Source organism: Coregonus lavaretus, assembly GCF_964263955.1.
Source record: "Coregonus lavaretus genome assembly, chromosome: 4".
Lineage (NCBI taxonomy): Eukaryota > Metazoa > Chordata > Actinopteri > Salmoniformes > Salmonidae > Coregonus > Coregonus lavaretus.
In genome coordinates this window covers 31,873,146-31,891,458 of record NC_139991.1, presented here as the reverse complement: position 1 = coordinate 31,891,458, position 18,313 = coordinate 31,873,146, and the positions used below count along the sequence as shown (strand labels likewise).

The 18,313-nt window shown below is 43.0% G+C and overlaps 1 protein-coding gene across 1 annotated transcript in view; it reads right to left on the bottom strand.

Moving 5' to 3' along the window:
* LOC311128343 (uncharacterized protein) overlaps nt 1-3,387 on the bottom strand; it is a 30,019-nt gene extending 26,632 nt beyond the window's left edge. Inside the window, exons 1-3 of the mRNA XM_084160452.1 lie at nt 3,196-3,387; nt 2,990-3,019; nt 681-823 (exon numbers count right to left, since the gene is read on the bottom strand). Of these exons, the coding sequence (XP_084016578.1) occupies nt 681-823; nt 2,990-3,019; nt 3,196-3,316 (294 nt within the window). The 5' untranslated portion in view covers nt 3,317-3,387. The remainder of the gene's footprint in view (nt 1-680; nt 824-2,989; nt 3,020-3,195) is intronic.
* Between the last annotated feature and the right edge of the window lie 14,926 nt (nt 3,388-18,313).

The following is an 18,313-nucleotide window of genomic DNA, read 5'->3' as shown; positions in this document are numbered from 1 at the left end:
TGGAAGAGCAGACTGAAGAAACCCTGTTGCTCTGCTGTTGGTTTGAAGATTAATCATCACTACTACTACAAGGCCACCATTGCAGGCAAGTTTTACTTTTATATATTCAAGATTCTATTGAGTTTTGTTTTGAAAGAGAGACAATCATTTTTCATCTTCAAAGACCATCAGGGCTGCAAATTGTCTGTCAGGATAAATGACCTCACTTCTCTCTCTCTCTCTGCCTTTATATAAACAGACTTTCAGACAGACAATGGAGAATCCATCCTGCTTTTTATGACTGAGAACTAAGAATGCCTGAGGAAGACGAGAAGAGAGGAAGAAGCAACAAGCTGGAGAGGACTCAAGGTGAGAGTCCATTTCACAGAGGGGAAAGAGCACTGCATAGCTGTCACATAAAATGGTTGAAAAATGCTGTGCTGAAAGGAGAGGCAGATGCCAATAGGTTCTAATGAAATGTCCGTATCAAGACTAAAATGAATAGCAACGGTTGCTTCTGTTCTCTCTTATATGTGTATAAGAAAAAAAAGTAAACCCCACCCGTTTGTCATTCATCTTAATTTAAAATGTGTGAGAGAGGCAGTGCCTAAATGAAGAGATAGAGAGCTGTAAAGTGTGTGTAAGCGAGGTTATCAAATATTGAACAAGGAAGGAGTGTGTCATGTATCGCAGGTTCTCACCTGTTTGGCTGGGTCTTTCTTGACCAATCCAGTCGCAGCAGCGATATTCCCCGCCCCCTCCACAGTCCTGTGGGCCACTGCTGTCACACCTGTCACCATGGCTCCGCCCACCTGGGAAACCCCAGACGCTGTTTTACCTGCAACTACCGAGAGAGAGAAAATATGGGGGGTCACTTCTTGGAAGATTTTATCCCACTTAATCAACATTTCTCCAAGTTTCACCATCATTGTAAAGCCCTAGTTATTTTGTTGCTTTGAGAGTCATTTCTGAAAAACAAGCTTCCATTCCCTGTCACAAGGGGATTTATGGCTGATTTAAGAAGATATCGTCAACCCTGTTACGGTCAACTCATTATTTTTATTTTATTGTGTTACTTTATTACTTTAGTTTATTTAATAAATATTTTCTTAACTCCTATTTTTCTTTAAACTGCATTGTTGTTTAAGGGCTTAAGCAACTCACTGTAAAGTCTACACTGGTTGTATTCGGCACAATACGGTGACAAATACATTTAATTTAATTTGTTTGGCACACAAAAATGTTACCTCAAGATGGGAAACATGTTTTTTATTAACTTGAACATGTGCTCTAATGTGAAACCAAATGTTTTTCCGGACCAAGTTACACTTCTCAAAAGGCACCGAATTGGTGGAACGACCCACTTAGTGCCTTCAGAAAGTATTCATACCCTTTAACTTATTCCACATTTTGTTGTGTTACAGCCGGAATGTCTAATGGATTAAATTGAGAGTTTTGGTCACTGGCCTACACACAATATCCCATAATGTCAAAGTGGAATTAATTATGTTTTTCAAATTTTTTACAAATTAATAAAAAATGAGAAGCTGAAATGTCTTGAGTCAATAAATCTTCAACCCCTTTGTAATGGCAAGCCTAAATAAGTTCAGGAGTAAACATTTGCTTAACAAGTCACATAAGTTGCATGGACTCACTGTGTGCAATAATAGTGTTTAACATGATTTTTTTATGACTACCTCATCTCTGTACCCCACACATACAATTATCTGTAAGGTCCCGAAGTCGAGCAGTGAACTTCAAACACAGATTCAACCACAAAGACCAGGGAGGATTTCCAATGCCTCGCAAAGAAGGGCACCTATTGGTAGATAAAACATATATTTTTTAAGCAGACACTGAATATCCCTTTGAGCATGGTGAAGTTATTAATTACACTTTGGATGGTGTATCAATACACCCAGTCACTACAAAGTTACAGGCCTGAGATGAAGGAAACAGCTCAGGGATTTCACCATGAGGCCAATGGTGACTTTAAAACAGTTACAGAGTTTAATGGCTGTGATAGGAGAAAACTGAGGATGGATCAACAACATTGTAGTTACTCCACAATACTAACCTAATTGACAGAGTGAAAAGAAGGAAGCCTGTACAGAATAAAAGTGTTATGTTTGGGGCAAATCCAATACAACAGATTACTGAGTACCACTCTCCATATTTTCCAGCATAGTGGTGGCTGCATCATGTTATGGGTATGCTTGTAATCGTTTAGGACTGGGCTGTTTTTCAGGATAAAAAAGGAACAGAATGGAGCTAAACACAAGCAAAATCCTAGAGGAAAACCTGGTTCAGTCTGCCTTCCACCAGACACTGGGAGATTAATTCCCCTTTCAGCAGGACAATAACCTAAAACACAAGGCCAAATCTACACTGGAGTTGCTTACCAAGAAGACAGTGAATGTTCCTGAGTGGCCGAGTTACAGTTTTGACTTTAATCTACAGGAAAATCTATTGCAAGACCTGAAAATGACAAGAGTTTTAAGAATTTTGAAAAGAATAATGGGCAAATGTTGCACAATCCAGGTGTGGAAAGCTCTGTCAATCACCTTAACTTCAGCCAATGAGCATAGCACACTAAGGCAATTCCACCACGCTTGCTGATTAACCTATGGGATCACTTGTGCAATAATCACTTCCCTTTGTCAACCAATGGGCATAAATCTAGGGAGTATTTGTCAACTCACTCCTTGTCTCTCACTTGATGTTTTGCAGCAACAGTCTTCCAACGGCCTTCCACCTCCCCAACACCACTAGCATAATAACCTGAAGGCACATCATCGGAACCCCGTTCTCTAGCATAGGGCAACCTGTCATCAGCATCTGGCTCTAAGGACCATTCCTCGGAGACAAGACCTACCACAAACTATTCAATAAAATTCCATATTGTATTCGGTCTCTGTTGTCATTCAGATAAGCCTGTACTCGACTGAACTACAGTATATTATATTATATAAAATAGCTTAAATGTTGGTAATGGTGACCTGTAGCCTACCTGTTGTGACTCCATCCTTTGTTTTGTTGCCTATGAAAAGAACAAAAATGTGAAGGACGGGTGACAAATATCTAACATGGGACCACTGTCATTCAATAAAATTATCACTTTATGTTGTCTGATCAACCATGGTCATACAGAATTTTTATTAAATTAAATATAAAGCAATAAGAAAGAGCATGTAGGCTACAATTGTCAAGACCTACCGACAAAGATAACGCCGTCTTTTGTCATCTCAGCCGCCCCAGTCACTCCCTGCTTCGTCTTCTCCGCTGCTGCCACGACCCCATCCTTGGCTTTTGAGAATCCCTTTATTAGCGCGTCCATGCTGTACAAATTACACAGCAACAGCTGTGGAAATGTCAAACCAGGCAGTGCAATCAGCGCAGTGAACAACTTCTATCTCGGTAACCAGTGGCGTTACGGTGTGAGGGAGGAGGTGGTTAGGGTTTTGCAGAATTGCCACCGCCCACCTTTTTCTTTTGACAGACCTGGCAGGTTAATCTGGTTTATAGATGCAGTCCGGGATCTTAATCACAACAAATTTGTAACATATTATACTATTTGGATTCGTAACATATCCCCCCAAAAATTGTCACATGTGCCGAATACAACAAAAGATACTATATAAAATACGAAATAAAGTAACAAATAATTAAAGAGCAGCAGTAAAAATAACAATAGCGAGTATATATACAGGGGGTACCGGTACATTGTGCGGGGACACCGGTTAGTCGAGGTAATATGTACATGTAGGTAGAGTTATTAAAGTGACTATACATAGATAATAAAAAGAGAGTAGCAGCAGCGTAAAAGAGGGGTGGGGGGGCAATGCAAATAGTCTGGGTAGCCATTTGATTAGATGTTCAGGAGTCTTATGGCTTGGGGGTAGAAGCTGTTTAGAAGCCTCTCGGAACTAGACTTGGCGCTCCGGTACCACTTGCCGTGCAGTAGCAGAGAGAACAGTCTATGACTAGTGTGGCTGGAGTCTTTGACAATTTTTAGGGCCTTCCTCTGACACCGCCGGGTATAGAGGTCCTGGATGGCAGGAAGCATGGCCCCAGCGATGTACTGGGCCGTACGCACTACTTTCTGTAGTGTCTTGCGGTCGGAGGCTGAGCAGTTGCCATTCCAGGCAGTCATGCAACCAGTCAGGATGCTCTTGATGGTGCAGCTGTAGAATCTTTTGAGGATCTGAGGACCCATGCCAAACCTTTTCAGTCTCCTTAGGGGGAATAGGATTTGCGTGCCCTCTTCACGACTGTCTTGGTGTGCTTGGACCATGTTAGTTTGTTGGTGATGTGGACACCAAGGAACTTGAAGCTCTCAACCTGCTCCACTACAGCCCCGTCGATGAGGGAGAGGTTGTTGTCCTGGCACCACACGGCCAGGTCTCTGACCTCCTCCCTATAGGCTGTCTCGTCGTTGTCGGTGATCAGGCCTACCACTGTTGTGTCATCGGCAAACTTAATGATGGTGTTGGAGTCATGCCTGGCCATGCAGTCATGAGTGAACAGGGAGTACAGGAGGGGACTGAGCACGCACCCCTGAAGGGCCCCTGTGTTGAGGATCAGCGTGGCGGATGTGTTGTTACCTACACTTACCACCTGGGGGCGGACCGTCAGGAAGTCCAGGATCCAGTTGCATAGGGAAATGTTTAGTCCCAGGGTCCTTAGCTTAGTGATGAGCTTTGAGGGCAACGCTGAGCTGTAGTCAATGAATAGCATTCTCACATTGGTGTTCCTTTTGTCCAGGTGTGAAAGGGCAGTGTGGAGCGCAATAGAGATTGCATCATCTGTGGATCTGTTGGGGCGAAATGCAAATTGGAGTGAGTCTAGGGTTTCTGGGATAATGGTGTTGATGTGAGCCATGACCAGCCTTTCAAAGCACTTCATGGCTACATACGTGAGTGCTACGGGTCGGTAGTCATTTAGGCAGGTTACCTTAGTGTTCTTGAGCACAGGGACTATGGTGGTCCGCTTGAAACATGTTGGTATTACAGACTCAGACAGGGAGAGGTTGAAAATGTCAGTGAAGACGCTTGCCAGTTGGTCAGTGCATGCTCGGAGTACACGTCCTGGTAATCCGTCTGGCCCTGCGGCCTTGTGAATGTTGACCTGTTTAAAGGTCTTACTCACATCAGCTACAGAGAGTGTGATCACACAGTCATCTGGAACAGCTGATGCTCTCATGCATGTTTCAGTGTTACTTGCCTCAAGCGAGCATAGAAGTAACTTAGCTCGTCTGGTAGGCTCGTGTCATTGGGCAGCTCACGGCTGTGCTTCCCTTTGTAGTCTGTAATGGTTTGCAAGCCCTGCCACATCCGACGAGCATCAGAGCTGGTGTAGTACGATTCGATCTTAGTCCTGGATTGACGCTTTGCCTGTTTGATGGTTCGTCGGAGGTCATAGCAGGATTTCTTATAAGCTTCCGGGTTAGAGTCCCGCTCCTTGAAAGCGGCAGCTCTACCCTTTAGCTTAGTGCGGATGTTGCCTGTAATCCATGGCTTCTGGTTGGGGTATGTACGTACAGTCACTGTGGGGACGACGTCATCGATGCACTTATTGATGAAGCCAGTGACTGATGTGGAGTACTCCTCAATGCCATCGGAAGAATCCCGGAACATATTCCAGTCTGTGCTAGCAAAACAGTCCTGTAGCTTAGCATCTGCTTCATCTGACCACTTTTTTATTGACCGAGTCACTGGTGCTTCCTGCTTTAGTTTTTGCTTGTAAGCAGGTATCAGGAGGATATAATTATGGTCAGATTTTCCAAATGGAGGGCGAGGGAGAGCTTTGTACGCGTCTCTGTGTGTGGAGTAAAGGTGGTCTAGATTTTTTCCCCCTCTGGTTGCACATTTAACATGCTGGTAGAAATGAGGTAAAACGGATTTAAGTTTTCCTGTTTGCTTATGGCCATATACAGTTCATTGAGTGTGGTCTTAGTGCCAGCATCGGTTTGTGGTGGTAAATAGACAGCTACGAAGAATATAGATGAAAACTCTTGGTAGATAGTGTGGTATACAGCTTATCATGAGATACTCTACCTCAGGCGAGCAAAACCTCAAGACTTCCTTAGATATCGTGCACCAGCTGTTGTTTACAAATATACATAGACCGCCACCCCTTGTCTTACCAGAGGCAGCTGTTCTATCCTGCCGATACAGTGTATAACCCGCCAGCTGTATGTTATTCATGTCATCGTCATTTCATTATCAAGCGATTGTAAATTGGCCAATAGTATCGATGGCAAAGGCAGATTAGCCACTCGTCGCCGGCTCCTTACCAAGCACCCCGATCTCCTTCCGCAATATCTCCTTTTCTTTCTACTGTGAATGACGGGGATGAGGGCCCTGTCGGGTGTCTGGAGCAAATCCCTCTCGTCCGACTCATAGAATAAAAATTATTTGTCCAGTTCAAGGTGAGTAATCGCTGTTCTGATGTCCAGGAGCTCTTTTCGGTCATAAGAGACGGTAGCAGCAACATTATGTACAAAATAAGTTACAAACAATGCGAAAACACACACAAAATAGCAGTTGGTTAAGAGTCCATAAAACGGCAGCCATCCCCTCCGGCGCCATCACTACACAGAGTAGGATGGCGCCGGAGGGAAGACAAATAACAAATCATACGAATTGGAGGTAACATATCATATCACAGCTCCTGAGTGGCGCAGTGGTCTAAGGCACTGCATCGCAGTTCTAACTGTGCCACTAGAGATCCTGGTTCGAATCCAGGCTCTGTCGCAGCCGGCCGCGACCGGGAGACTCATGGGCGGCGCACAATTGGCCCAGGGTAGGGGAGGGAATGGCCGGCAGGGATGTAGCTCAGTTGATAGAGCATGGCGTTTGCAACGCCAGGGTTGTGGGTTTGATTCCCACGGGGGGCCAGTATAAAGAAAAAAATGTATTCACTAACTGTAAGTCGCTCTGGATAAGAGCGTCTGCTAAATGACTAAAATGTAAAATGTAATACGAAATGGTTGACTTGAACACAATTGGATGAGGTAGTACACACAAAATGGGGTCCTGTTTTGGCTCTTGAGCACCACTTTCAAAACTACTGGCTGAAATTATACAAAAGTTCTGGAATATCACTTTAACATGTATTCCAATTCCCTTTCACATGCATGACAATGGTTATATGCACAACATAAGCCAGTTACTTCTCGTTAGAAGCCTTGCTGATGCCGACTAGGCTAAAACTAGCCTACAACACCTGTTGGCAGCACACATCACATCTGTCCTCCAGAAACGGTGTCTCACAATTCAGACAATTGTATCATAGCTACATCAAGCCTACTTTTATCATGAACAATTCCGATACCTGCTCGGTCTTACATTTTCATAGAGAAGGGAAATAATAGCAAGTGTAGTTTATTGAGAATAATTAATTATAAAACAAAATCGACTAGTGTTGAAAAAATGGCATTCGAAATGCTACAAACCTGTGGATTATTCGCGGACCTGTTATTTGTCTTCCAACTTCCCCTATCGAAGCTGAAATGCGTGTTGTCTTATCTTGTAAAATAATAGATTTCGCCCTGCAGGTTTGAAACCGATACTCTTCTCCGTTTCAGAAGCAGACAGAGATCGCGCGTAATCCCGTGGTGTTGATGCTGGGTGAGCTCGAGACAGAATGGCTGCTTTACCGTCTGCATTCGACCACCTCACACACACATCCCCTCTACTCTCCATTACCCTTTTAATAGGAGCGTTGATTACGTGAAATGCCAAATTGAACGCCTCTATTCTCCTCTGCATGGTAGGTAGTTATCCACGTGTAGTCGTCAATAATTTGAACGAGACATGCAACGATTACGCATACATGGAGATACCAATCAGTGATATCAATCAACATACAACTGATGAGGAACTAGAGTCTAGACATTGACATTTTGAATAATAAAAATCCACCCTTACATATTACATGATTTGACCATTTAATGGATTGATCTCCTGGTCTGATATTAACATACATATACCATATAACATCTTTAACATGCTTCTGGCTTACACTGAAGTAAACCTAGCTAACATGTATAGCACATCAGTGGGCTCCCAAAGGAGGAATGTTAATCATACATGCTTAAGAACAATTAAGATAATTTGATTAGGCCTATACTGATTGATTGGCTTTGTAATAGAGTTTAATGAAGTTCGCTGAGCTACTCTTGTGTGATGACTTTCCCTGATAAAATTCCCCTATAAGCCCTAACGGCTTTAACTTGGTGGGATAATGCAGTTGATTAGCCTAACACATGTCAGAAATGTCAGAAATCACACAAAGTTACAAAGGTCTACAGTACATTCAATCGGTTATGGTGACAGTGGATCTTGGATGGATGACAAGCATCATGGGAGAGGATGATGAATGTCACACACTGTAATGACGAATAGCATCTCTGTCTGATCACCCACTTCCCTCCCTCTTATTTCTTCCTCCATCCTCTCCATCCCCCCATCTTCCCCCTCTGTTTTCTGCCATCTCCTCCTCCCTCATCCCCACCCTCACACTCCTCCCCCTCCCCCCTCTTCTCCCTCCTCCACCCTTGCCCCGCCACTTCCTGTGGACCACCCTGGGGGCCCAGTCGGAGTCTCTCTCTCTCTCTCTCTCTCTCTCTCTCTCTCTCTCTCTCTCTCTCTCTCTCTCTCTCTCTCTCTCTCTCTCTCTCTCTCTCTCTCTCTCTCTCTCTCTCTCTCTCTCCTCTCTTTCTTTCTCTCCCTGTCTCCCTCTCTCCCTGTCTAACTCACTCACTCAATCTCTCTCCCACCACTCTCTCTCTATCTCTCTATTTCATATTTCGGTTTCAAGCTGATAGTTACAGTTACAGTTTTACTTTTTTCCAAAGTTGTATATTTTTCTCAAAATCATAATGACAATGTGATATCCTTCTCATTATAATGGCACTGTTTGAAATGTTTGCTTCACAACTGATACTATTTACATCTAGGTAGGCTTAATTACAGTGTTTGTTATCTGGGTTAGAGTTTTGGCCCGATAAACATTTATTATTGTAACTGCATGTGTGTAGTGTAACACAGTTGTGCTATGGAAGTTTTCCAACAGAATATGTTGTGTTTGTGGTACAGTAACTACATTCACCTTGGGCTACTTTACTTGATACATTGTATCTGAATTTCAATCCTTCCAGGACATTTATACCAGGTGGTGTCTGAGGAAGGACCGGAATATTGCCAAAGACGTCAGCCACCGGAGCATCAGGTCTCGGACCAACAGGCTCCGAGACAGCTTCTATCTCCAAGCAATAAGACTGTTGAACAGCTAACCATAGGCTGCTCACCCTCATCCACTGACTATTCTGCACCGACTCTATCTGCACTGACTCATAGGTCTCTATGCACACACTCACACACACTTACACTGACACTCTCGCTCGCTCGCACACACACACATACTCACGCACACACACACATATATATTGAACGTCACTCACACACATACCTAAATACACTGCTGCTACTGTTTATTATTATTTATTTATCCTGCTTCCCATTCACTTTTACCCCTGCCTACATGTACAGTGAGGGAAAAAAGTATTTGATCCCCTGCTGATTTTATACGTTTGCCCACTGACAAAGAAATGATCAGTCTATAATATTAATGGTAGGTTTATTTGAACAGTGAGAGACAGAATAACAACAAAAAAATCCAGAAAAACGCATTATAAATTATTTGCATTTTAAAGAGGGAAATAAGTATTTGACCCCCTCTCAATCAGAAAGATTTCTGGCTCCCAGGTGTCTTTTATACAGGTAACGAGCTGAGATTAGGAGCACACTCTTAAAGGGAGTGCTCCTAATCTCAGCTTGTTACCTGTATAAAAGACACCTGTCCACTGAAGCAATCAATCAATCAGATTCCAAACTCTCCACCATGGCCAAGACCAAAGAGCTCTCCAAGGATGTCAGGGACAAGATTGTAGACCTACACAAGGCTGGAATGGGCTACAAGACCATCGCCAAGCAGCTTGGTGAGAAGGTGACAACAGTTGGTGCGATTATTCGCAAATGGAAGAAACACAAAAGAACTGTCAATCTCCCTCGGCCTGGGGCTCCATGCAAGATCTCACCTCGTGGAGTTGCAATGATCATGAGAACGGTGAGGAATCAGCCCAGAACTACACGGGAGGATCTTGTCAATGATCTCAAGGCAGCTGGGACCATAGTCACCAAGAAAACAATTGGTAACACACTACGCCAAGAAAGACTGAAATCCTGCAGCGCCCGCAAGGTCCCACTGCTCAAGAAAGCACATATACAGGGCCGTCTGAAGTTTGCCAATGAACATCTGAATGATTCAGAGGAGAACTGGGTGAAAGTGTTGTGGTCAGATGAGACCAAAAATTGAGCTCTTTGGCATCAACTCAACTCGCTGTGTTTGGAGGAGGAGGAGGGATGCTGCCTATGACCCCAAGAACACCATCCCCACCGTCAAACATGGAGGTGGAAACATTATGCTTTGGGGGTGTTTTTCTGCTAAGGGGACAGGACAACTTCACCGCATCAAAGGGACGATGGACGGGGCCATGTACCGTCAAATCTTGGGTGAGAACCCCCTTCCCTCAGCCAGGGCATTGAAAATGGGTCGTGGATGGGTATTCCAGCATGACAATGACCCAAAACACACGGCCAAGGCAACAAAGGAGTGGCTCAAGAAGAAGCACATTAAGGTCCTGGAGTGGCCTAGCCAGTCTCCAGACCTTAATCCCATAGAAAATATGTGGAGGGAGCTGAAGGTTCGAGTTGCCAAACGTCAGCCTCGAAACCTTAATGACTTGGAGAAGATCTGCAAAGAGGAGTGGAACAAAATCCCTCCTGAGATGTGTGTAAACCTGGTGGCCAACTACAAGAAACGTCTGACCTCTGTGATTGCCAACAAGGGTTTTGCCACCAAGTACTAAGTCATGTTTTGCAGAGGGGTCAAATACTTATTTCCCTCATTAAAATGCAAATCAATTTATAACATTTTTGACATGCGTTTTTCTGGATTTTTTTGTTGTTATTCTGTCTCTCACTGTTCAAATAAACCTACCATTAAAATTATAGACTGATCATGTCTTTGTCAGTGGGCAAACGTACAAAATCAGCAGGGGAACAAATACTTTTTTCCCTCACTGTATAAATCTACCTCTACTACCATATTTGCATAGCTCTCTTTAAGATCCTATTCTGGATTTTCTATTTTATTTCCTTTGATATTGAACACTGCATTGTTGAGGAAGAGCTTGTAAGTAAGCATTTCTCTGTATACACCTGTTGCATTCTGTGCATGCGACAAATAAACTTTGATTTTGATCTTTCTCATAATTATAGGAATGATTGCAAAAGGACATTCTATAACATGCAATACAATGACTGTGAAGACACTGTGTTAGAAGCCATACAAATAAAGTAATACTTATCACAAAGCAGCAGCAGCAGCAAACATGGTGGCAGCATGCTGGATCAATCTCCTAAGCAGCCAGGGGCTCCAAGGACTGTTGTGAGCATCTGCAGGACTATCACATCAATCTGGTTAAGCTTCAGCAGTAGGAGGGTGGATGGGCAAACTGGGCATTCAGTTAGCCACCATCATAGCTCAGCACAAAGCTTATGGACAACATCTTCTCGATCCAGCAACGGCAAGGTTGTGGGTTCAATTCACACAGGGACCACATACACACGCTACAAATATGGTAGCAGGATAGGAAGATGTGAATTATGATAGAATAGGGTGTTTTTATTAAAGTTGTGCACTTTGTGCTCCCCAAATCTACATTGGATTCACCCCAAAGACCCAGGCGATCTGACTGTATATCATTCAGTATCTCCTCTCCTCTTAGCATTGTTTACATCATATAAGAGCAAACTCTCTAGATAATGCTACAAACACTTGGGAAAAAGCCTATGGAAAATGTCCTGTATATTGTCTTCTAACTCCCAACCTCTATGTTGCATCACTGATAATATAGGATGCGTCCCAAATGGCACCCTATTCTCTATAAACAGTGGCTTGCGAAAGTATTCACCCCCCTTGGCATTTTTCCTATTTTGTTGCCTTACAACCTGTAATTAAAATTGATTTTTGGGGGGTTTGTATCATTTGATTTACACAACATGCCTACCACTTTGAAGATGCAAAATATTTTTTATTATGAAACAAACAAGAAATAAGACAAAAAAACAGAACTTGAGCGTGCATAACTATTCACCCCCACCCCAAAGTCAATACTTTGTAGAGCAACCTTTTGCAGCAATTACAGCTGCAAGTCTCTTGGGGTATGTCTCTATAAGCTTGGCACATCTAGCCACTTGGATTTTTGCCCATTCTTCAAGGCAAAACTGCTCCAGCTCCTTCAAGTTGGATGGGTTCCGCTGGTGTACAGCAATCTTTAAGTCATACCACAGATTCTCAATTGGATTGAGGTCTGGGCTTTGACTAGGCCATTCAAAGACATTTAAATGTTTCCCCTTAAACCACTTGAGTGTTGCTTTAGCAGTATGCTTAGGGTCATTGTCCTGCTGGAAGGTGAACCTCTGTCCCAGTCTCAAATCTCTGGAAGACTGAAGCATGTTACCCTCAAGAATTTCTCTGTATTTAGAGCCATCCATCATTCCTTCAATTCTGACTAGTTTCCCAGTCCCTGTCGATGAAAAACATGCCAACAGCATGATGCTGCCACCGCCATGCTTCACTGTGGGGATGGTGTTCTCGGGGTGATGAGAGGTGTTGGGTTTGTGCCAAACATAGCATTTTTCTTGATGGCCAAAAAGCTAAATTTTAGTCTCATCTGACCAGAGTACCTTCTTCCATATGTTTGGGGAGTCTCCCACATGCCTTTTTGCGAACACCAAACGTGTTTGCTTATTTTTTTCTTTAAGCAATGGCTTTTTCTGGCCACTCTTCCATAAAGCCCAGCTGTACGGCTTAAAGTGATCCTATGGACAGATACTCCAATCTCCGCTGTGGAGCTTTGCAGCTTCAGGGTTATCTTTGGAATCTTCGTTGCCTCTGATTAATGCCCTCCTTGCCTGATCCGTGAGTTTTGGTGGGCGGCCCTCTCTTGGCAGGTTTGTTGTGGTGCCATATTCTTTCCATTTTTTAATAATGGATTTAATGGTGCTCCGTGGGATGTTCAAAGTTTCAGATATTTTTTTAGAACCCAACCCTGATCTGTACTTCTCCACAACTTTGTCCCTGACCTGTTTGGAGAGCTCCTTGGTCTTCATGGTGCCGCTTGCTTGGTGGTGCCCTTTGCTTAGTGGTGTTACAGACTCTGGGGCCTTTCAGAACAAGTGTATATATACTGAGATCATGTGACAAGTTGAAACAAGTTATTTTTTTCATTTCACTTCACCAATTTGGTTTAATTTGTGTATGTCCATTACATGAAATCCAAATAAAAATCAATTGAAATTACAGGTTGTAATGCAACAAAATAGGAAAAACGCCAAGGGGGATGAATACTTTTGCAAGGCACTGTAGTGCACTATGTTTGACTAGGGCCCATAGGGCTCTATGCACTGTGTAAGGAATAGGGTGCCATTTGGGACGCAACCATAGAGATTTGTTTCTGTGGAATAAGAAAGGAAAGAACCTAATATATTCCACTGTAATATCAATTAAACAGGCACTTGTATTCCCAGCCCGATTCCAAAGACGTAATTGTGATGTTTAGCCATTATTTTCTGAGTTTAGTTGCAAGAGCGATCCCTGTGTGTTTAACAGAAGTGCTTTTTGCTGTTTGTTTTGGTTGTGTTTCAGATTATTTTGTGCCCAATAGAAATGAATGGTAAATATTGTATTGTGCCATTTTGAAGTCACTTTTACTGTAAATAAGAATAGAATATGTTTCTAAACATTTCTACATTAAAGTGAATGCTACCATGATTACAGATATTCATGAATGAATCGTGAATAATGATGAGTGAGAAGGTTACATAGGCATAAATATCATATCCCCCCCAAAATGCTAACCTCCCCTGTTATTGTAATGGTGAGAGGTTAGCATATCTTGGGGGTATGATATTTGTGCGTCTAATTTTCTCAAAATGTACCCTGAAAGACTCACAGCTGTAATCGCTGCCAAAGGTGCTTCTCCAAAGTACTGACTCAGGGGTGCCAATACTTATGTAAATGAGATATTTCTGTATTTCATTTTTAATAAATATGCAAACATTTATAAAAAACAAAATTCACTTTGTCATGTATTGTGTGTAGTTGAGTGTTTAAAAAAAGATTGAATCCATTTTGAATTCAGGCTGTACCACAACAAAATGTTGCCCTGTATTTATGTTATCTTAGGCTTTCATAAATCCCCCTTGAGTCTAATTAACATAAAATAAAAATCACCATAAAAATCAGTCTGTTTAAGCTAGAGATATCCGTTTTTTTTGTATGGGATGCATCTCAATCCACCACATCCGCCTATGTCGGTGATCCGGATATCGGGATGTCTCCTAACTAACTTACATTACTTTTTATTACCAAGGATTCTTACTGCCAAGGACTATCCAGCAAACTTTCTGACAAACCAGCAACCAGCAAAAGAAGCACAACAGATATCCAACCTGGAACTGAGTAAGTCATGTTCAGTCTGAAGCTACTTTGAAATCCTAGAAGGAAAAGAACATTACAATAATCTCTAGATATTTAACTTTATAAAGACTGAATGCTAAATTAAAAGGCTACCAAGCTTGCTAGGAAAAAACAGACCCGGCTGCAACATTAATTAGCACTGAAGTGTGAAGTGAGAGGTGTGAAGCCCCTGAGCCCAACAATGGCAGCTGAGTTCCTCCCCCACCCAAATGCAGAGGACTCTTTGGCCCCCTGCTCCATGGCTTCCCCCTGTGCAGAGGTCACCACAGTACAGTACCCCTTGGATATTGAAGATGACAAGGCACGGAAAGAGTACAAAGAGAAGCTCCTCATGGACAATCTAGAGATACTTTTTGCTGACTGCTACAAAAATGGGAACGTAAGCAACCTAATCTTCCACACAGATCATCCCTGGGCATGGCACACAGCTATAAGAGCACAAAACCCCTCTTTTAAGAGAGAGGGTATTGGCGGAGGGTGGGAAATCAGAATACTGGAAAACGAGGACCCTGAGACACCCTCTGTCAACCTGTACAAGAATGGAACAGTGGTGGTGCAGGGCAACTTCATACATTTCCAAAAGGATTTCCACAGAATCAAAGCGAGAGCACGGCAGGAGAAGCTTTCTCTTGGTGACGACCACCCCACCCCGAGCGAGTCTGATCAAACCTCTTCAAACTGTCCTGCAAACACCAAGTAGCTAAACTCTGGTGTCCGAACGCTTGGCGTGTCCTGGAGCTGCTGTCAGGGGAGCGACTAGGGTCCCCCAGCCACATCATAATACACACAGGCACAAACAACTCGCCAGCCAGAACCACATCAACCCCAAACCCCTTAATCGCCAACAGACTTACATCTCTCTTTTAGTCTCCCTCCAAATATTCTTAATTTTAGCATTCGGTGCCACAGAGATCATTATGTTCTACATCATATTTGAGGCCACACTTCTCCCAACACTAATCATCACCCGGTGGGGCAACCAGACGGCGCGCCTCAGTGCAGGCACCTACTTCTTATTTTACACCTTAGCCGGCTCCCTGCCCCTCCTTGTAGCCCTCCTCCTTCTACAAAATGACAATGGAACACTGTCCATATTGACGCTGCAATATACACAACCTCTTCACCTTTTAACATGAGGAGACAAGCTATGATGAGCTGCCTGTCTCTTAGCCTTTCTTATAAAAATACCCCTATACGGCGTTCACCTATGACTCCCAAAAGCCCATGTAGAAGCCCCAATCGCAGGTTCTATAGTCCTGGCTGCTGTTCTTCTTAAACTGGGTGGGTACAGTATAATACGTATAATAGTCATACTGGACCCGCTAACCAAGGAGCTAGCATATCCATTTATTGTCCTAGCCCTTTGGGGTATTATTATAACCGGATCCATTTGCCTGCGTCAAACGGACCTGAAGTCACTGATCGCTTACTCCTCAGTAGGACACGGGGTTGGTCGCAGGGGGTATTCTAGTTCAGACACCCTGGGGATTTACTGGCGCAATTATCCTTATGATTGCACACGGTCTTGCCTCCTCAGCACTATTCTGCCTGGCTAATATAAGCTACTTACGGACACATAGCCGGACAATACTTCTAGCCCGAGGGATACAAATAATTCTCCCCCTGATGACCACCTGATGATTTGTAGCCAGTTTAGTCAATCTAGCCCTTCCACCTCTTCCTAATCTAATGGGAGAGCTAATAATCATCACCACCATATTCAACTGATCGCATTGAACTCTTCTCCTCACAGGGGTCGGAACACTAATTTACATTTACATTTACATCATTTAGCAGACGCTCTTATCCAGAGCGACTTACAGTTAGTGAGTGCATACATTTTTCATACTGACCCCCCGTGGGAATTGAACCCACAACCCTGACGTTGCAAGTGCCATGCTCTACCTAATTACGGCCAGCTATTCCCTTTTTCTATTTCTAATAACCCAACGGGGGCCCCTGCCTTCTCATATTATTGCTCTTGAGCCCACCCACACCCGTGAACACCTGCTCATCACCCTGCACCTTATTCCCATCATCCTCCTAATCCTCAAACCGGAATTTATATGAGGCTGATGTTTCTGTAGATATAGTTTAACTAAAGCATTAGATTGTGAGGTTAAAGCCCTCTTATCCACCGAGAGAAGTCTGTTGACAGTAGGGACTGCTAATCTTCTACCCCTTCGGTTAAATTCAAGCAGACAACCTAAGAAAATTAACAATGACAAATGGTTTGATGAAGAATGCAAAAACCTAACAAAGAAATTGAGAAACCTATCCAACCAAAAACATTGAGACCCAGAAAACCTGAGCCGTCACTATGGTGAATCACTAAAACATTACAGAAATACACTACGGAAAAAGAAGGAACAGCATGTCAGAAATCAGCTCAATGTAATTGAAAAATCCATAAAATCTAATCACTTCTGGGAAAATTGGAACACACTAAACAAACAACACGAAGAGTTATCTATCCAAAACTGAGATGTATGGATAAACCACTTCTCCAATCTTTTTGGCTCTATAACAAAGAACAAACAGCAGAAACATATACATGATCAAATACAAATCTTAGAATCAACTATTAAGGACTACCAGAACCCACTGGATTCTCCAATTACATTGAATGAACTACAGAACAAAATACAAACCCTCCAACCCCAAAAGACCTGTGGTGTTAATGGTATTCCAAATTAAATTATAAAATATACAGACCACAAATTCCAATTGGCTATACTTAAACTCTGTCATCTTCCTCAATATTTGGAACAAAGGACTGATCACCCAACTCCACAAAAGTGGAGACAAATTTGACCCCAATAATTACCGTGGGATATGCGTCAACAGCAACCTTGGGAAAATCATCTGCATTATCATTAACAGCAGACTCGTACATTTCCTCAGTGATAACAATGTACTGAGAAAATGTCAAATTGGCTTTTTACCAAATTACCGTACGACAGACCAAGTATTCACCCTGCACACCCTAATTGACAAACAAACAAACCAAAACAAAGGCAAAGTCTTCATGCTTTGTTGATTTCAAAAAATATTTTAACTCAATTTGGCATGAGGGTCTGCTATACAAATTGATGGAAAGCGGTGTTGGGGGAAAAACATACATTATAAGTGTGTGGTTAAAATTGGCAAAAAACAAATTTCTTTCCACAGGGCTGTGGGGTGAGACAGGGATGCAGCTTCAGCCCCACCCTCAACATATTTATCAACGAATTGGCGAGGGCACTAGAACAGTCTGCAGCACCCGGCCTCACCCTGCTAGAATCTGAAGTCAAATGTCTACCGTTTGCTAATGATCTGGTGCTTCTGTCCCCAACCAAGAAGGGCCTACAGCAGCACCTAGATCTTCTGCACAGATTCTGTCAGACCTGGGCCCTGACAGTACATCTCAGTAAGACAAATAATGGTGTTCCAAAAAAGGTCCAGTTGCCAGGACCACAAATACAAATTCCATCTAGACACCGTTGCCCTAGAGCACACAAAAAACGATACATACCTCGGCCTAAACATTAGCGCCACAGGTAACTTCCACAAAGCTATGAACGATCTGAGAGACAAGGCAAGAAGGGCCTTCTATAGGAACATAAATTCAACATACCAATTAGGATCTGGCTAAAAATACTTGAATCAGTTATAGAAAAAATTGCCCTTTATGGCTGTGAGGTCTGGGGTCCACTCAACCAAGAATTCACAAAATGTGACAAAC